The 21,536-nt window shown below is 37.0% G+C and overlaps 1 protein-coding gene across 1 annotated transcript in view; it reads left to right on the top strand.

The window, feature by feature from the left end:
• Window positions 1–21,536, top strand: part of ZDHHC15 (zinc finger DHHC-type palmitoyltransferase 15) — a 203,462-nt gene that overhangs the window by 102,233 nt on the left and 79,693 nt on the right. The window contains exons 4-7 of the mRNA XM_041742288.1: window positions 6,616–6,736; window positions 9,754–9,823; window positions 18,734–18,766; window positions 19,495–19,615. Of these exons, the coding sequence (XP_041598222.1) occupies window positions 6,616–6,736; window positions 9,754–9,823; window positions 18,734–18,766; window positions 19,495–19,615 (345 nt within the window). The remainder of the gene's footprint in view (window positions 1–6,615; window positions 6,737–9,753; window positions 9,824–18,733; window positions 18,767–19,494; window positions 19,616–21,536) is intronic.

The following is a 21,536-nucleotide window of genomic DNA, read 5'->3' as shown; positions in this document are numbered from 1 at the left end:
AATGGGAGGAAATATTTGTAACTATTTGATAAACAGTTATTATATAAAATATATGTAACTCATACAACTTAATAACAGTATTAGTTACTGTTAATAGTAATAATAATAGTAATAGCCTTATTAAGAATGGTCAAAGACCTATATAGATGTTTTTAAGAAGAATGTACAAATGGCACACAGGTACATGAAAAGGTACCCAACCTCACTAATCATCAGAAAAATGTAAACCAAAACCAAATCCTCACAACTATCAGGATTGCTATTATCAAAAAGTCTAGGCATAAACAAGTGTTGGTGAGGATGTGGAAGAAAGGGAATCCTTTTTCACTGTTTGACAGAATGTAAATTGCTACCGCCGTTATGGGAAACAATATCAAAGTTCCTCAGAAATTAGCAATAGAACGGTATAACATATGATCAAACAATCCCACTTCTAGTTATATATCCAAAAGATATGAAAACAGGTTGCTGAAGAGACATATGCACTATGTTTAATGCAGCATTATTTACAGTCATAAATATATAGAAACAACCTATTTGTTCATCAACAGATGAGTGGATAAAGAAAATGTGGGATATATGTTTAATTGAATATTATTCAGTCTTTAAAAATAAAGAAATCCTTCCATTTGCAACAACATGGATGTACCTGGAGGACATTATGCTAAGTGAAATAAGCCAGACACAGACAACTAGTGCATTATCTCACTTATATGTGAATCTTTAAAAAAAAAAAAAAAAAAAAGGTCAAACTCATCGTAATAAAGCAGAATGGTGGTTATCAGGAACTGGGAGGTGGGGCTTAGGGGAAATATTGGCAAAAATATACAAAATTATAGCTATAAAATGAATGTTATGGAGACCTAATGTATAGAATGGCGACTATAATTAATAATTAGTAATATTGTATGATTAAAGTACTAAGAGAATAATTTCAAGTGTTGTACCACAACAAAAATCTTAACTCTGTGAGGTGACAGATGTTCATCAGCTTGATGTGGTACGCATTTCATAATTTATATGTATATTAAAACATCACATGACATGCCTTAAATATATCCAATTTTTATCCACCAGCCATATCTCAATAAAGCTGGAAAAAATAAAATGAATAAAATATTTAACTCAAAGAAAAAGAGAGGTGGACATTACATACTGATAAGATAGTCAATTCAGCAAGAACATGCAGCAGTTATAAACATAGAGTGTGGCCCAAAATACAGGAAGTAAAAACACCCAGAATTGAAGAAAAAAAATACAGTTCTACAATAATTGGAGATTTCAATAACCCACTTCCAATAATGGATAAAACACCTAGATATAAGACCAATAAGGAAATGGAGGATTTCATAACACTGTAAACCAACTAGATGTAACACACATGTATAGAATACTCCACCCCAAAATAGAATAACATACACTCTTCTCATGAGCAAACGGGACATCCTCCAGTATAGACCCTACATTAGGATGCAAAACAAGTCTCAATAAATTTAAAGAAAGTGATCATATAAAGGATTGTCTCTGACTTTAGTGGAGTGAAACTAGAAATCAGTAACTTAAGGAAAAGTATAAATTTACAAATTTGTGAAATTAACTAAAAAATCATAAGGGAAATTTAAAAAATACTTTGAGGTTAAATGAGAAACAACATACCAAAAATTTTAGGATCCAATAAAGCGGGGTTCAGAGGAAAATTTATATCTATAAATACTTATATTATAAAAGGAGTAATATGTCAATTCAATATTCTTTACACCTTAAAGAATCAGAAAATGAAGAGCAATCTAACCCCAAAGTTAGCAGCAGTAAATAGTGAGGAATGGAGCAGAGATAAAACCAAATATAGAATAGAAAACAATAGAAATAGCAAAAACAAAATTAGGAATTTGGGATGATTGACAAAATTAAGAAACTTTTAGCTAGACTGAAAAAAGAGAGATAGGACACAAACTACTAATATCAGAAATGAAAGTGGGACATTACTACAGACCTAACAGAAACAAAGAATAATAATAGTATGAGGGATTGTGCACCAACAAATTAGAAACCTAGATGAAATGGAAAAATTCCTAGAAATACACAAACTACCAAAACTGACTCAAGAAGAAAATATTTTTTAAACTTGTATATACATAAAATAAGTAAAGAGATTATTCAAAAAATAATCAACAAAGAAAAGCTCAGGACCAGATGGTTTCACAGGTAAATTCAATCAGAAGAATTAACATGAGTCCTTCTTAGAATCTTCCTAAAAGAGAGACAGACAGACAGACAGGCAGACAGACAGAAAGAGAAGTGAGGAACACTTTCTCTAACCAGTCCAAGTAGGCAAGAAAAAAAAATAAAGGCATCCAAATTGGATAGAAAAAAAGTAACATTACCTCTGTTCACAGATAGTATGGTCTTACATGTAGAAAACTCTAAAGATTCCCCCAAAAAAACCTATTGGAAGTGGGGGGGGGGCAGTCCCTGCTCAGCAGGAAGTATGCTTCTCCCTCTACCCTTCCTGCCTGCTTGTGATCTCTCTTTCTTTCATGCTTTATCTCAAATAAATAAATAAATAAAAAATTAAAAAAAAATAAAATGGAATTTTATGTTATGTGGATTTTAGCTCAGTGTAAATAACTGTCCCCTTCACACTATTTAGAAAGCTTGTAGGCCAACAGAAAGGCTGAATGGTTGGGAGTTTTGTAGGACTAAACTGGGTGGAATGATAGTAAGATTTAAATAAGAATTGCAAATTTCTAACACCTAAGACTACATCTTCATCATTTTTAATTGGTAAAAAAAAAAAAAAAAAGGTGAGTCTTTGGGGCCTATTTCATAGCCATGATATTTATTTCCCTAATACCAAATACATCCCAATCTATCACCATTTATTAGTTGGGTTGTCTTTTTGCTGTTGAGTGGTAAGAATCTTTAAATATTCTGGATAAACGACATTTATTGAGTATATAATTTGTGAACATTTTCTCCCATTCCACAGGTTGTCTTTTCACCCTGTTGGTTGTGTTTTTTAATGTCCAGAAGTTTAAACTTTAATGTAGCCCAATTTACTTTTACTTTTGTTTCCTCTGCTTTTTATGTCATATCCAAGAAATCATTGCGAGCTCCAATGTCATGAAACTTATTCCCTATGTTTTTTTCTAAAGATTATTTATTTATTTATTTATTTATTTATGAGAGAGCACACATGAGAGAGGGCATGAATGGGGTGGGAGCAGAGGGAGAGGGAGAAGCAGATGCCCCTTGAGCAGGGAGCCCAACTCAGGGTTCCATCCCAGGGTCCTTGGGACCATGACCTGGGTTGAAGGCAGATGCTAAACCAACTGAGCCACCCAGGCAACCCACCCATGTTTTTTTGTAAAGGTTTTGTAGCCTTTTAGGTGTAGGTACTTAATCCATTTGAGCTAATTTTTTTATATGTTGTAAGGTTTGAGTCCAACTTCATTATTTTGCATGTGCATGTCCAATTTTGCCACTACCATTTGTCGAAAAGACCATCTTTTCCCCATTGAATGGTCTTGACATCCTTTTCAAAAATCATCTGCCATATATGTAAGAATTTATGAGTCCAACTTCATTATTTTGCATGTGCATGTCCAATTTTGCCAGTACCATTTGTTGAAAAGACCATCTTTTCCCCATTGAATGGTCTTGACATCCTTTTCAAAAATCATCTGCCATATATGTAAGAATTTATTAGTAGGCTCTTACTTCTATTCCATTAGCCTTTGTGTCTGTAACATCCTGTTTTGATTACTGTAGCTTTGTAGTAAGGTTAGAAACAAGTAAGTGACACCTACAACTTTGTTCTTTTTCAAGATTATTTTGGCTATTTGGGGGTCCCTAAAGATTTCATATGAATTTTAAGATGGAATTTTCTATTTATGCAAAAAAATCATTGTGCTTTTGATAGAGCTTGCATCAAATCTGTAGACTACTTTGGATAGTAATGACATTCTTAATATTAACTTTTCTAATCCATGAACATGAGCTGTATTTCCATTTATTTGTATCTAGTTGTTTTTAGCAACAGTTTTTAGTTTTCAGTGTAGATTTTCACCTCCTTGATGAAGTTTTTTACTAAGTATTTTTTTTTCATAATATTGTAAATGTAACTGTTTTCTTATTATTCATTGTTAGTATATAGAAATGTAACTAATTGTTGTGTGTTGATTTTGTATCCTGCAATTTTGCCTATTGTCCATAGGGCACTATTACCTATAGTCAAAAGATGTAATATCCATCAACAGATGAATGGATAAACCAAGGATGGTATGTCCATAAATGGAGTATTATCCAGCCAATTACAAAAAGTGCATTACTGATACATGCCACACACAGCATGGATGAACCTTGAAAACATTATGCTAAATGAAAAACACCAGACACTAAAGACCACATATTGTTTGATACCATTTGTATGCAATATCCAGAAAGGAAAGAAATCTAATGAGGTGGAAAGTAGATTAATGGTTGCCAGAATCTGGGGATGAGGGAAGTAAGAAATTACTGCTTAATACATATGGGGTGTCCTTTTCGAGTGATGAAAATATTCTGGAACTAGATAGTAGTGATGGCTGCCCAACACTGTGAATGTACTAAATACCACTGAATTGTACGCTATGAAATGTATGCTTTAAAATGAAATTTTAGGGCACCTAGGTGGCTCAGTCATTTGAGCATCTGCCTTCAGCTCAGGTCATGATTCCAGGGTCCTGGAATCGAGCCCTACGTTGGGGGGGGCAGTCCCTGCTCAGCAGGAAGTATGCTTCTCCCTCTACCCTTCCTGCCTGCTTGTGATCTCTCTTTCTTTCATGCTTTATCTCAAATAAATAAATAAATAAATAAAAATCTTAAAAAAAAATAAAATGGAATTTTATGTTATGTGGATTTTAGCTCAGTGTAAATAACTGTCCCCTTCACACTATTTAGAAAGCTTGTAGGCCAACAGAAAGGCTGAATGGTTGGGAGTTTTGTAGGACTAAACTGGGTGGAATGATAGTAAGATTTAAATAAGAATTGCAAATTTCTAACACCTAAAACTACATCTTCATCATTTTTAATTGGTAAAAAAAAAAAAGGTGAGTCTTTGGGGCCTATTTCATAGCCATGATATTTATTTCCCTAATACCAAATACATCACAATCTATCACCAATTGCCCACCCAAAATGTGTTTACTGGTTAATTGCATTCTAATCCTCAAAATGACGTGTTTAGTACCAGATAGGGCATCCAGAGATGACATCTTATTCCAATCCAAAGCTTACGTGTTGAATAACCACAAGGTTTTCATCATATACTAGCAGTAACAACTCTGCCTCTGCTTTTCAATCAGGTGCAGTATGCAACACAAAAGTTATATTCCCAAGGTCAGCCCCCAAATTAAAGTGCTTCCCCAAGTGCTACTTTTATCAAAATAAAAAATAATTGTTTAGGGGCACCTAGGTGGTTCAGTGGTTGAGCCTTGGCTCAACCTTGCCTTTGGCTCAGGTCGTGATCCCAGGGTCCTGGGATTGAATCCCATATTGGGCTCCCTGCAGGAAGCCTGCTTCTCCCTCTGCCTATGTCTCTGCCTCTCTCTCTCTCTGTCTCTCATGAATAAATAAATAAAATCTTCAAAATAATAATTGTTTGAACTTTATACTACTAACTAGAATAGTTAAATCTAAAATTCTAGTATCAAATCTTTTAAATGATTTAAGAAATTGGACTTGTAAAAGAAACTTTTATTTACTCATTGTCCAGTACTTTTATATCAATCTTATAAAGTAGGTATTATTTCCTCTATTTCACAGAGGAAGAAACTTGGGTTAAGAGTGTCTGGTTTTTCAAAGTGATTTTTTTTAACTATTAAGTGGAAGAGATGAGGTTTAAACCCCAAAGATCTGATCACAGACCTTTCTCTTTTTCACCTCTGCCTACCTTTTGGCCCAGAGAGAAGAAAGCTTTCAAGTCTATGTTACTCTAGAAAATTGTTGACATATCTTTTGCAAGATTAGCAAAGTGTGGTGCCAATGTTGGCAATAAGCTTCGTATCAGACTAAAAATTTCTGAAATAGTGAGACTACCCAAATTTCTACTCATTTGCAAAATTAGAATATAGTGTCACAAGCAGTCTCATCCATCTTCCCTAAGAGTGCAACCTCTGAAAAATAACTACAACTTAATAACAATCATCATTAATCATCAACAGGGCCTGACAGCAAAACATCACATATCTGTATATAACATCATATTATGGTATAATGGAGTAGAAAAGGCACAAGTCTTGGAGCCCAGTGAACTGGGTTTGGAGCTTAGTTTTGCTACATACTAGTTAAGTGAGTATAACCATGGACAAAGTACTTAATCTTGCTAAATTTTCTTTTCTTTATTTATAAAACAATACTACCTATCACATGGACTTATGAAAATTAATACAAAAGCCAGATTATAATAATTAAGATAATTATGCTAAGAAAGTTATGAGCCAAATTGGTACCTGGACTCCAAGGGTAAATAACAAATATTTTCATCTAAATAGTTATTGTTTAAATGTTAAAATGTTTTTAACATATTCTGCAAACCTTGGAAAATAAATTCTGGCCTCTCACTTCTGGTTCTAGTTCCACTTGTCCTATTCAGACAAGGAACGCTATGAAAATGAAGAGAGACCTGAGGTCCAGAAGCAGATGCTCGTCGATATGGCCAAAAAGCTACCGGTTTACACAAGAACTGGGAGTGGAGGTCAGTTCATCCAAAGTCACCTAGAGAAGCGGCAAGTCACCTTTTGAGACTAGCAAGGATCTGAAAAAGTCTAAGTCATATATATCCACAGGCTCATCTGTATACTTAGCACTGGAGTCTACCACTAACATTTTACTATGTTACTTTATCACATATCTGTCTACAAACCCATCTCTCTAGCCATCATCCATAAAGCCATCTTATTTATTCATACATTTCAAATTAAGCAGCAGATATCAGTACACATCTACCTTAATATTTTATCATTCTTTTCAGGGTGAAATTTGCATACAAAGACATATACAAATCTTAAGCATGCCATTCAGTATTTTGACAAATGTACACATCTGTGTTACCAAAACTTCTATAAATATTACCACACTCCCAGAAAGGTCTCTCATGCTCCTTCCCAGTCAATCCCATCAACCACCACCAAGACAACCACTATTCTGATAGTTTTCCATCATAGATTAATTTTACGTGCTCTAGAATTTTATATAATTGTAATCATACAGTATGTACTATTGTATATGGCTTCTTTTACTTAGCATAATATATTTTGGAATTCATTCACATTGCTGTGTATTTTACTCGTTTTATTGCTAAGTAATATTTCATTGTGTGAATATAGCATAGTTTGTTTATCCATTCACCAGCTGATGCACATTTGGTGTTTCCAGTGCTTAGCTATCATGAGCAAGTTTGCTATTAATATTCTTGTGCAAGTATTTGTGCAGAGATATGTCATCTTTCTTGGGTAAATATCCACTATGGAGTTTGACTATTAGTTTAAATCGATATTACTAGCTGAACCAATTCTCCACCTTTCGAAATTTGAAAATCAAACCTCTTTTGACGAGTCATTATAATGCTTCTAATAAGGAAGATTGTGTCTCAAGGCTTTGAGAATTATACTGACATTTATGTTCATCTGTTTGTCATTTATTTATTCAGTAGTCATTTGTTAAGATCCAATGTGGCAATTGAGGGAATTTTAATATGGTCTGGGTATTAGTTATTAGGGACTTTTTATTAATTTTGTTAAAGCATTGATGTCATGGTGGTCATGATTTTTTAATAGTCTTCATACATACTGAAATATGGTGAAAAGTAGACATGAAATTTTTTCATGTAATTTCTCACAGTAGTAATTTCTTACAGTAGTAAACAGAATGATAGGATAGAACAGATTGGTTACAAACTAAAGATATACGGGATGAATTGGACCCGAGATAAATTTTGTTTGATCTCTAAAGTATCTTTTAAAACTTTGCATTTGTTACTGATTTTTAACAATTAGAATATTTCCACATGAAATTCTATATTTCTGGCTTCTCTTGAAAATTCGGACTATGGTAGCATTCAATCTGCATTTTCACATGGCAAAAGTTAATTAGCTAAAGTTGAGTAGGATCCACTCTCTTTAAATAAGGCCTACATTCTCAAGTTCTCTCACAGTCTCCAACTGGCTGCTTCACTCATTTCTCACTATTCTCTGGACCTTTGAATCATTTGTTTGCAGCCATATGACATAGAGAAGGATCCTATGAGGAAATATCATTTGATTTGAGACCTGAATAATAAAAAGTAACTAGCAGGAAGTAAAAAGCAGAGGGACTAACATCCTAGGCAGAAGGAACTGCAAGTACAAAAGTCCCTTATACCAGAACAAGCTTGCAGTATTAGAATAGACAGATAGCCATGGAACTGGAGGATAAAAACTGGAGAGTGATACCAATAAAAACTGAAGAGGCAAGCAGAGGCCAGATGATGCAGACCTTGGTAAGGAATTTGGATTTTATTCTAATGGCATTAGAAGTCCATTGAAGGTTTTAAGTAAAAATGATATAATCTGTTTTACATTTTAACAGATCATCTGGCTATTCTGTAGAGAACATATTATGTGGAACATGAATGAAAGCAGAGTAAATAATAAGGCATCTATTGCAGACATCCAAATGAGAGATAATGGTGGCTTAAACTGGGCAATGGCATTACTATATCTTTAAAAACATCTGAATGAATTAAGCATGAATGTCCTTCTCCCTTTTTCCTTGACTCATCTATAACCATACTTCTGTCATCCTCCCCATTGCTAGACATAAACACAAACTGCTGAATTAGTGGTCCATTATGCTGAATCAGTTATGTGTGCTTAATGTACACTTCAGATGAATTATTATGTTAGCTCAAATTATATGTGATTTTAGTTGTTTCACTTAATAATAATTACATTAAACAGTCATACTCATCAATGAACAGAGAAAAAATGAGAAGAAAAAGAAAATGCCTTTCATCTAAGGGAAATAAAAAAGGAAGGAGAGAAGGAAGAGGGAGAAATATTATATATATATTATATGTATGAAATATATATATGTGCATACTGAAATATAGTGAAAAGTAGACAGGAAATTATTTGTATAATTTCTCACAGTAGTAAACAGAATGATATGATAGAACAGAGATTGGTTATAAACCAAAGGTATATGGTATGAATTGGAGACTTACAGAGTGAAGAGAACCCTGAATCAACTAAGGAATCAGGAAAACCATAGTGGTCACTGTCCTGCCGTTTACTTGCTATGTGATCTTGTGGAAGTCACTTGATATGGCTCAAGTCTTTACTTCCTTTATTTGTGAAATGGTCAATTGAATTGATTATTTTCATATAGGAAAGTTGGAGTAAACAGAATTTAAATTATTTTCCCATAATTTTCCCAATTGTCAAGCAGTTGACGGTATAGTTTGTTTTATAATGCCAAATCTTATTATCAGATATCCGGATATGAAAACTTTCCCCTTTACCTTCATCCCCTAAAAGATGCCATCAAGACTAATCTAACAAGAGAAAAAAATACATACCACAATTCTCTTCTGTGAAATGCCTTTTTCTTGGTAATTTGAGATGACTTTGACTACTTGTAATCAGTGTATAACAAGTCATCCAGATAGGCTAACAAGATACATAGTGTCATACTGAGCCCTAACCAATGCTAACCATTTTATTTCTCCTATAGCTGTTAGATTCTGTGACAGGTGCCATTTGATCAAGCCGGATCGCTGCCACCACTGCTCTGTCTGTGCCATGTAAGTGACATCTATATTTCCCCTGGGCTGAACTTGGACAACAAAGTGATTGATCCTAGCATGTGACCATGCCTAGATAAGAGCATTTCTTTTCAATCATAATGAGCACATGCCATTCACCTTCTTGGAATGAGGGTGATTCAAAGTATTCTAAAGATAGAAAAGGGATATAAAACCCCATTTTAAAAATAAATATTCAAGGTACCTGAGTGGTTCAGTCAGTTGAGGATTTAAATCTTGATTTCAGCTCAGGTCATGATCTCAGGGTCCTGGGATGGAGCCAAACATCAGATTCCATGCTCAGAGGGGAGTATACTTCTCCCCGCTTCCTTCTACATTCCCTCTGCTTGTGTTCTCTCTTTCATATTGTCTCTTTCTCAAATAAATAAAGAAAATCTTTAAAAATAATAAATTAATTAAAATAAAACTTTATTTTAGAAGTTTTAGATTTATAGAATTATTGTGATGATAGCTCTCATATGTTCTACATCCAGTTTCCCCTATTGTCAACATGTTGCATTAATATGATACATTTGTTACAGTTCATGAACCAACATCAATTCATTATTTTTAATTGAAGCCGATACTCTATTTAGATTTCCTTAGTTTTATTTAGTATTCTTTATCTTTTCCAAGATCCCATTCAGGATATCACATTACATTTAGTTGGCATGTCTTCATAGGCTCTTTTAGATCTGAAAGTTTCTCAGACTTTACTTGTTTTTGGTAACCATGACAGTTTTTAGGATTTTAGGACAAATGATCAGCTATTTTTTAAAAATAATTTTTATTGGTGTTCAGTTTACCAACATACAGAATAACACCCAGTGCTCATCCCAACAAGTGCCCGTCGAGCCATTCACCCCCACCCCCCGCCCTCCTCCCCTTCCACCACCCCTAGTTCATTTCCCAGAGTTAGGAGTCTACATGTTCTGTCTCCCTTTCTGATATTTCTCACACATTTCTTCTCCCTTCCCTTATATTCCCTTTCACTATTATTTGTATTCCCCAAATGAATGAGAACATACACTGTTTGTCCTTCTCCGATTGACTTACTTCACTCAGCATAATACCCTCCAGTTCCATCCACGTTGAAGCAAATGGTGGGTATTTGTCGTTTCTAATGGCTGAGTAATATTCCATTGCATACATAAACCACATCATCTTTATCCATTCATCTTTCAATGGACACCGAGGCTCCTTCCACAGTTTGGCCATTGTGGACATTGCTGCTAGAAACATCGGGGTGCAGGTGTCCCGGCGTTTCATTGCATCTGCATCTTTGGGGTAAATCCCCAACAGTGCAATTGCTGGGTCATAGGGCAGATCTATTTTTAACTCTTTGACGAACCTCCACACAGTTTTCCAGAGGGGCTGCACCAGTTCACTTTCTCACCAACAGTGTAAGAGGGTTCCCTTTACTCCCCATCCTCTCCAACATTTGTTGTTTCCTGCCTTGTTAATTTTCCCCATTCTCACTGGTGTGAGGTGGTATCTCATTGTGATTTTGATTTGTATTTCCCTGATGGCAAGTGATGCAGAGCATTTACTCATGTGCTTGTTGGCCAGGTCCATGTCTTCCTCTGTGAGATTTCTCTTCATGTCTTTTGCCCATTTCATGATTGGAGTGTTTGTTTCTTTGCTGTTGAGTTTAATAAGTTCTTTATAGATCTTGGAAACTAGCCCTTTATCTGATATGTCATTTGCAAATATCTTCTCCCATTCCGTAGGTTGTCTTTTAGTTTTGTTGACTGTATCCTTTGCTGTGCAAAAGCTTCTTATCTTGATGAAGTCCCAATAGTTCATTTTTGCCTTTATGTCTCTTGCCTTTGTGGAAGTATCCTGCAAGAAGTTACTGTGGCTGAGTTCAAAAAGGGTGTTGCCTGTGTTCTCCTCTAGGATTTTGATGGAATCTTGTCTCACATTTAGAATCTCTCACCACCTTGAGTTTATCTTTGTGTATGGTGAAAGAGAGTGGTCTAGTTTCATTCTTCTGCATGTGGATGTCCAATTTTCCCAACACCATTTATTGAAGAGACTGTCTTTCTTCCAGTGGATAGTCTTTCCTCCTTTATCGAATATTAGTTGACTATAAAGGTCAGGGTACACTTCTGGGTTCTCTATTCTGTTCCATTGATCTATGTGTCTGTTTTTGTGCCAGTACCACACTGTCTTGATGACCACAGCTTTGTAGTACAAGCTGAAATCTGGCATTGTGATGCCCCCAGCTATGGATTTCTTTTTTAAAATTCCCCTGGCTATTCGGGGTCTTTTCTGATTCCACACAAATCTTAAAATAATTTGTTCTAACTCTCTGAAGAAACTCCATGGTATTTTGATAGGGTTCGCATTAAACGTGTAAACTTCCCTGGGTAACATTGATTTTCACAATATTAATTCTTCCTCTCCATGAGCATGGAATATTTTTCCATCTCTTTGTGTCTTTCTCAATTTCTTTCAGAAGTATTCTATAGTTTTTAGGGTATAGATCCTTTACCTCTTTGGTTAGGTTTATTCCTAGGTAACTTATGCTTTTGGGTGCAATTGCAAATGGGATTGACTCCTTAATTTCTCTTTCTTCAGTCTCATTGTTAGTGTATAGAAATGCCATTGATTTCTGGCCATTGATTTTGTATCCTGCCACGTTACCAAATTGCTATATGAATTCTAGCAATTGTGGGGTGGAGGCTTTTGGGTTTTCTACGTAGAGTATCATGTCATTGGCGAAGAGGGAGAGTTTGACTTCTTCTTTGCCAATTTGAATGCCTTTAATGTCTTTTTGTTGTCTGATTGCTGAGGCGAGGACTTCCAGAACTATGTTGAACAGCAGTGGTGAGAGTGGACATCCCTGTCTTGTTCCTGATCTTAGGGGAAAGGCTCCCAGTGTTTCCCCATTGAGAATGATATTTGCTGTGGGCTTTTCGTAGATGGCTTTTAAGATGTCGAGGAAAGTTCCCTCTATCCCAAGACTCTGAAGTGTTTTGATCAGGAATGGATGCTGTATTTTGTCAAATGCTTTCTCTGCATCTAATGAGAGGATCATATGGTTCTTGGTTTTTCTCTTGCTGACATGATGAATCACATTGATTGTTTTACGAGTGTTGAACCAGCCTTGTGTCCCAGGGATGAATCCTACTTGGTCATGGTGAATAATTTTCTTAATGTATTGTTGGATCCTATTGGCTAGTATCTTGTTGAGAATTTTTGCATCCATGTTCATCAAGGATATTGGTCTGTAATTCTCCTTTTTGTTGGGGTCTTAGTCTGGTTTCAGAATTAAGGTGATGCTAGCCTCATAGAACGAATTTGGAAGTACTCCATCTCTTTCTATCTTTCCAAACAGCTTTCGTAGAATAGGTATGATTTCTTCTTTAAACGTTTGATAGAGGGGATCCCTGGGTGGCGCAGTGGTTTGGCGCTTGCCTTTGGCCCAGGGTGCGATCTGGAGACCCAGGATCGAATCCCACATCGGGCTCCCGGTGCATGGAGCCTGCTTCTCCCTCTGCCTGTGTCTCTGCCTCTCTCTCTCTCTCTCTCTCTGTGACTATCATAAATAAATTTAAAAAAAATTTAAAAAAATAAACGTTTGATAGAATTCCCCTGGGAACCCATCTGGCCCTGGACTCTTGTGTCTTGGGAGGTTTTGGATGACTGCTTCAATTTCCTCCCTGGTTATTGGCCTGTTCAGGTTTTCTATTTCTTCCGGTTCCAGTTTTGGTAGTTTGTGGCTTTCCAGGAATGCGTCCATTTCTTCTAGATTGCCTAATTTATTGGTGTAGAGGTGTTCATAATGATTTTAAAATCGTTTGTATTTCCTTGGTGTTGGTAGTGATCTCTCCTTTCTCATTCATGATTTTATTAATTTGAGTCTTCTCTCTCTTCTTTTTAATAAGGTTGGCTAATGGTTTATCTATCTTATTAATTCTTTCAAAGAACCAACTCCTGGATCTGTTGATCTGTTCCACAGTTCTTCTGGTCTCGATTTCATTGAGTTCTGCTCGAATTTTAATTCCCTCTCTTCTTCTGCTGGGCGTGGGGTCCATTTGCTGTTTTTTCTCTAGCTCCTTTATGTGTAAGGTTAGCTTTTGTATTTGAGTTCTTTCCAGTTTTTGAATGGATGCTTGTATTGCGATGTATTTCCCCCTCAGGACTGCTTTTGCTGCATCCCAAAGATTTTGAACAGTTGTATCTTCATTCTCATTAGTTTCCATGAATCTTTTTAATTCTTCCTTAATTTCCTGGTTGACCCTTTCATCTTTTAGCACGATGGTCCTTAACCTCCACTTTTACATTACGTGGATTTCTCCACGTGTTTGAGGTCCTTCCAAACTTCTTGTTGTGGTTTAGTTCTAATTTCATGGCATTATGGTCCCAATCTTTTGCTATCTTCAGACCTGATTTGTGACCCAGTATGTGGTCTATTCTGGAGAAAGTTCCATGTGCAGTTGAGAAGAATGTGTATTCAGTTGAGTTTGGATGTAAAGTTCTGTAGATATCTGTGAAATCCATCTGGTCCAGTGTATCATTTAAAACTCTCGTTTCTTTGGAGATGTTGTGCTTAGAAGACCTATCGAGGGTAGAAAGTGCTAGATTGAAGTCACCAAGTATAAGTGTATTATTATCTAAATATTTCTTCAGTTTGGTTATTAATTGGTTTAAATATTTGGCAGCTCCCACATTCGGGGCATATATATTGAGGATTGTTAAGTCCTCTTGTTGGATAGATCCTTTGAGTATGATATTGTGTCCCTCTTCATCTCTCACTACCGTCTTTGGGGTAAATTGTAGTTTATCTGATATAAGGATGGCTACCCCTGCTTTCTTTTGAGGATAATTTGAATGGTAAATGGTTCTCCAACCTTTTATTTTCAGGCTGTAGGTGTCCTTCTGTCTAAAATGAGTCTCTTGTAGACATCAAATAGATGGGTCCTTCTTTTTTATCCAGTCTGAAACCTGAAACCTGTCTGAAATGATTTCCAGAGTCATAAACAAGAAATTACCCTGCGCCTTTTGGTGGGGTCATTAAGCCCGTTCACTTTCAGAGTTACTATTGATAGATATGAGTTTAGTGTCATCATGATATCTATTCAGTCCTTGTTTTTGTGGATTGTTCCACTGAACTTCTTCTTAAAGGGGAATTTTAAGAGTCTCCCTTAAAATTTCTTGCAGAGCTGGTTTGGACATCACATATTCTTTCAGTTCCTGCCTCTCTTGGAAGCTCTTTATCTCTCCTTCCATTTTGAATGAGAGCCTTGCTGGATAAAGTATTCTTGGTTGCATGTTCTTCTCATTTAGGACCCTGAATATATCCTGCCAGCCCTTTCTGGCCTGCCCGGTGTCTGTGGAGAGTTCTACTGTTACCCTAATACTCCTCCCCATAAAAGTCAGGGACTTTTTTTCTCTTGCTGCTTTAAGGATCTTCTCCTTATCTTTGTAATTTGCAAGCTTCACTATTAAATGTCGAGGTGTTGAACAGTTTTTATTGATTTTAGGGGGGATCTCTCTATTTCCTGGATCTGAATGCCTGTTTCCCTTCCCAGATTTGGAAAGTTTTCAGCTAGGATTTGTTCAAATACATATTCTGGCCCTCTGTGCCTTTCGACGCCCTCGGGAACCCCAATTAAACGTAGGTTTTTCTTCCTCAGGCTGTCGTTTATTTCCCTTAATCTGTCTTCATCGTCTCTTAATTGTCTGTCTCTTTATTCCTCAGTTTCCCTCTTTGCCATCAACGTGTCTTCTATGTCACTCACTCGTTCTTCCACCTCGTTAACCCTCGTCGTTAGGACTTCTAGTTTGGATTGCATCTCATTCAGTTGATTTTTAATTTCTGCCTGATTGGATCTAATTTCTGCAGTCATGAAGTCTCTTGAGTCCTTTATGCTTTTTTCTAGAGCCACCAGTAGCTGTATTATAGTGCTTCTGAATTGGCTTTCTGACACTGAATTGTAATCCAGATTTTGTAACTCTGTGGGAGAGAGGACTGTTTCTGATTCTTTCTTTCGAGGTGAGGTTTTCCTTCTAGTCATTTTGCTCACTGCAGAGTGGCCAAAAACAAGTTGTACTGGGAAAAGGACAAAAAGAGAGAGAGAGAAGGAAAGAAAAGAGCAAAAGAAAAAAGAGAAAGAAGAAAAAAATGGAAAAAAAGAGAAGAAAAAGAGAAAGAAAAAGAAAGAAAGCTGAAACAAAAAGGGGTGGGGGAAGCAATCAGAAATCAAAAAGAATGAAGAAAAACAAAACAAAAAAAAACAAAAAAACTAAAAACTAAAAACATGGGGGAGTATCTTCTGATTCTGTATACTTTAAGTCCCTTGACTTCCCCTGGAACTGGTCCTTCTTGCTGGTCTTCTGGGGGAAGGGCCTGCTGTGCTGATTTTCAGGTGTTAGCACTTGGGGGAGCTCCTCTGCCCCCTGCCTGGTGCAGGGCTCAGTGGGGGTTGTTTACCCCGTGAGGCCCCAGGAGGAACAGCCACAATGGCTAGGCAGCTCTGGAAACCTTGATTCAGCCCCCACAGTAACTCCGGGGCTCTCCATCTGCAGGGCCTGGAGGCTCCAGGGCGGGGCCGCTGATCTGCTCAGCTCGGGGCAGGAGCGTCCTTGCTGTCCTGGGCCCTCGCGGTCTCTGCCTGTCCCGGGAGGAGGCCGGATCCTGGGCTGTGTCCCGGCGCCCTGTGCTCCGGGGCCTGGGCTGTTGGATTCGCGAACCCGGCCGCGCAGCCTCCTCTCCGCGGAGCCGCCACCCGAGCCCCTCTGAGCTGCTCCCGGAGCCGCGCAGCCCCCTCCGCACGGAGCTTCTTCCTCTGCCGGAGCCACCGCCGCCGCAGCAGCCGCAGCCGCCGAGCCGCTCCCAGAGCCGCGCAGCCCCCCCCCCCCCCCCCCCCCCCCGCGCCGAGCCGCCGCCCGAGCCCCTCCCAGCTGCTCCGGGTCCCGCCGTGCGCACTGCAGCCCTTCAGGAGCTTGTCGCACTCTCCTGGGCGCGCAGGTGCCTGTAAGTGTCCCAGGGAGCCCCAGGGCATCCCCGCCCTCCTGGGTCCTGCTCTAACTCCCTGCGAGCCCCTTTCCGCCCGGGAAGGTTGGTGCAGCTCCTGCTCCTCCGGGACGGGGCTCTCCCGTCCTGGGGACACTCGCCCCGGCCATAGCCTGGCTCCTTGCGGGGCCCCTCCCCCTTGGAGGTCTTTTGTTTCTTTATTTCTTTTTCCCCGTCTTCCTACCTTGATAGAAGCGTGAACTCTTCTCACTGTAGCATTCCAGCTGGTCTCTCTTTAAATCTCAGGCCGAATTCGTAGATTTTCAGGATGATTTGAAGGTTATCTAGGTAATTTGGTGGGGACAGGTGATTTGGGGACCCTACTCTTCTGCCATCTTGCCCCTCCCTGATCAGCTATTTTGTAGAATATCCCTCAGTTGGGATTTGTCTGACATTTTTCTCATGATTAGACTTGGGTACTATGTTTTGGTTAGGAAGAGCTTAGAGGTAAAGTGCCATTATTTTATCAATGGCACATACTATGAACATGACTTATCACTCCAATATTAACGTTGATCTTCTAGCTGAGGTAGTGTTTGTCAGATTTCTGTAATGTAAATTTACTGTTCCTCCTCTGCTTCCTTTATTCTTTGGGAGGAAGTCACTATGTATAGCCCAAACTAAAGGAATGGAGGAAGCTATGCTCCCCCTCCTTGAAGGCAGAGTATCTACATAAATTGTTTGGAATTCTTCTGCATGGGAGTTTATCTCTTCTCCTTTGTTTGCTTGTTTATTTGTTGATTATTCATATACGTATATAGGCATGGATAGTCCTTTATACTGTGGGTTATACCTCAATATCACTTTATTTTCTTACTCGAATTACTCTAGCTTTGTAAAGTCACATCTTTATGTTAATAAATATAATCTTCATGTTCTTCTTGGCTGTGTGTTCCATGCATATTTCTCTTACTCTTGATTCAAACGGATCTGTCAAAAGTTCATAAATACCCAATGTGAAACAAATAAATCACCAGAATAGTGATTAGTAGATTTTCTTGGGTTTTTTTTTTAAAGGTTTTATTTATTTATTTGAGAGAAAGAGAGCCAGAGAGAAAGAGCACAAGCAGAGGAGGAGCAGAGGGCAAGGCAGAAGAAGACTCCTGACTGAGCAGGGAGCCCAATGCAGGGCTCGATCCCAGGACTCCAAGATCATGACCTGAGCCGAAGGCAGACACTTAACTGACTGAGCCACCCAGGTGCCCATAATTAGCAAAATTTTATTTTGTACACACAAAAAAGACAGTTTGCAAACCAGGAGCACTCAAACCAAAGCATAAAATGAGGCTTGAGGTATATTGATATAAAATAGTTTATATAGTGAGAAAACAAGGGCTTTTTATTCTTCACAGTGATTAGTTAGAATATTTAGAATTTTCTTAAATGATAGAAACTTGGTCAGTGATTAGATAAACCTTGGAAAACAATTTAAATTTTACTAATGATTTCCAGAGTCATAAGCAAGAAATGACCCAGGTCAAGTCAGTCTTACAAAGTAAGCTAAATTAGCTTTGTTTGTATGACTAAACTGGTTTTGTACACTTGGGAAATTTTCAAAGGTGTTCTCCATTTGTTTTTTTTATTTTAAAAGATTGTAGCCATGTGTTGTTTTCTGTACTTTTATTAATCTGTATATTGAGCAAAATGGGGAAGATATCTTGAACTTCTAGGCATGTAACTTGCTGCCAGCATAATCCTGTAAAGTGTTGTGATTGGCTTATCCTAGAAATAACTGAAGACAAAATAGTTTTGCAGTAGCTCATAGTGGAAATCTAGGAATGCGTGTGCTGGTACCATGTAAAAATACTGAGATTTGAGTTCAATTATGAAGTGTTACTTCATTTCCGTAGCTCCACTTACCACATTGTATTTTGTTTATTTTGTAGGTGTGTATTAAAAATGGACCATCACTGCCCTTGGTATATCCTTCTGATTCATTTCTTTACTCTGAAAGGGTCAAAATTGCTCAAAATACCTACCTTCCTAAGCATAGTTGTAATGTGTGTTTATACAACCATAAATCACTGGGTTTTGTATGTACATGGGGGACAGGGGAGGCATAACATTTTACAGCAAAAATAAATATACTACCAAAGGTATGGTAGTGAATTCTTGGGCTCTCAAAGTTAGCTGGGTGTAGTAATGAAATCAAGCACAAATAGTTTTCTTCTTTGACATTATACAATTCAGTTCTATTTTTAGTTGTCTTGATGCTTGAAATATTCTAGATTGTTAATTTCAGGAATTCTTCTCCAAATTCCATAGGTCTGACTTAGGGAATCCATCTGAAACCATGTAACTACAAAGAGAACATGCCACACTATACTAAGTATAGCTGTTAAAATTGTAATAGGTTTTCAGCATCCAAGATTCAGGTTTCCTTGGGTGGGTCAGAAACCAGTCCAGAACTATTAAGTAGGCCAGGTGTCTCTATGCCTGTAAATGAAAGGAAAAACAAGTGAGACATGAACTTGTTCTTCCAATCTGTTCCTATTAAGGGACTTCTATTTCTTTTGAGTTTCTACACAACACATAATGAAGTAGCAGGATGAACATACTTCATTGCTTTGTTCACTTATGTATCAGTGTGTTTTCAATCAATGGATCTTGATTTCAAATTAGTTTTCCTTTTTTTTTCTTTTTTTAGGGTTAATAATTGCATTGGATTTTCCAACTACAAATTCTTTCTTCAGTTCTTAGCTTATTCTGTTCTCTACTGCCTGTATATTGCTACAACAGTCTTCAACTATTTCATCAAATACTGGAGAGTAAGTCATCGCCAGAACAAATACATACCTACTCCAATCTGTGATATTTTTCAACTTTTTTTTTTACATTTTGAAATAGCTAATACTAAAGTAACCAGAAAGGAAGGCACCAAAAACAAATTTCCCATGTTGACTATTCTGAGATTTAGGAATTTGTTATTTAAGGATTCCACTTAAACAAATTTATGTCATACATGAGAATCTTGTTAAGACCCTTAAGAACCTAATCTCTTGACTCTTAGTGATTCTTTATAATGTACTTATCTAGTCAAGTTTAAAAATCCACTTCTTTCCAATTATAGATTTCTAAAATGTTGAAAGTAATTTTGAATCTCTAGTTTCCTAAGAAAAATGCTAGCAAAAGACTTTCTCATTTCCTGTTCAAAAGAGAAATGCAAATTTTCTACTGAACACAAAGATTAATTGACTCATCTTCGCATATGACCAAAATGAAATGAGTCTTATTGAACTTTGTATGACAAGCACTGGGTTGAGAATTAGGAAACCTAAGTTCTAATGCTGGCTCTGTTACCTGCTTCACTGACTCACTGCCAAGATCAGATAAAACATATGTTAAAAGTATTTTACGTTTCGACATACGATTTTGATGATTATAGTGAAATCTAAAAAATAATTTCATATTTCTTCTACTTGAAGATTTCAACTATACCCTATTTCCAAAAGAGTTGAAGGCATATTTTTACTTTACATATGTGTATGGAGTCTGGCAGCAGTATAGTAATTTTTTTTATTTCATACAAATGGACTTCAGAAGATATCCCTTCCCCACAATTCCAGTACAGTAGTTAAAATATAATAATCTTCCATGATGAGGGTTCCAAACTGTAAATAAGTGGCAAAAGACAGATATGGGCAGAGCTATTAGTTATTACTGTAGGAATTATATAAGAGCCCATATAACAGGAATATCTCACCTCAGGTGAAAAGTTAAAGCAGCAGGGAAAGAATGTGAATCCTGTGACCAGAATAAAGATTATAATAAACTGGAGAACAAAGAAGAAAGACAGGCAGTGAGAACCTAAATACCTGAGAGTAGTTAAATTATTTAGTGTTTTTATCCCTACTAGTGTAGAAAATACAGTATAGAAAATTATAGTAATGTGCTTTCCATTCCCCCAACTTGCTTAATTGGTTCAGATATTTAATAACTTTAAGAATCAGGAATTATATAATGTATACCAAAATATCAACTCAGAGATACAAAAGTATAAGCAGAAATAAAATTTTCTCTTAAATTTTCCCCAAATACAAAATGTTTCATTATCTTCCATCTCTTCTATGGCTCCTTTCCACATCACAGGATCTCTTATCTATTGCTCAGGTTTTTATGACCTGTTTGGCATCCCATTCACATACTGAGCTACTACCTGAATGTAAAGAAAATCTATTACATCCAATTCAACAGGGAAAGTGTCAGCCTTGGTCTTCACGACAGATCTTACTTGGTCTTCACTACAGACCTTACTTGGTCTTCAATACATAGGCTGCTGCTATTTAAGAACTCTTTATGGAGTAAACAATGTTGCATTTTACACATTTTGCCTTGGCCCTCTAAGTCAGTCAAATCATCAACTACCACAATGCTATCTAGGTTCTGTATGCACTTTTTATTATTGAAAGATTATATTTGGATATGAATTAATTACTATAAATATGCCAGTATTCACAAACACAAGAATATAGCCTCGTACTTTTTCTATACCCTCATTTTTTCTCTACAATAGACTAGCTCATGCCTGACAGATGGGACATAAGAAAACCTGTCTTGGCTTGCCTTCATAATGAAAAGGACATTGACTATTCAGAGAAATGCTTCTTTGCAGTCTCTCTAACCTGAAAGCACTTTGGGGTGGTTTAGAGAAGGCTTTCTCAGTTTAAATTGAGTCTCACCTTAAAATAA

Source organism: Vulpes lagopus, chromosome X, assembly GCF_018345385.1.
Source record: "Vulpes lagopus strain Blue_001 chromosome X, ASM1834538v1, whole genome shotgun sequence".
Classification (NCBI taxonomy): domain Eukaryota; kingdom Metazoa; phylum Chordata; class Mammalia; order Carnivora; family Canidae; genus Vulpes; species Vulpes lagopus.
The sequence above is the reverse complement of the archived record's forward strand: the minus strand, read 5'-3'. Positions and strand labels throughout refer to the sequence as shown.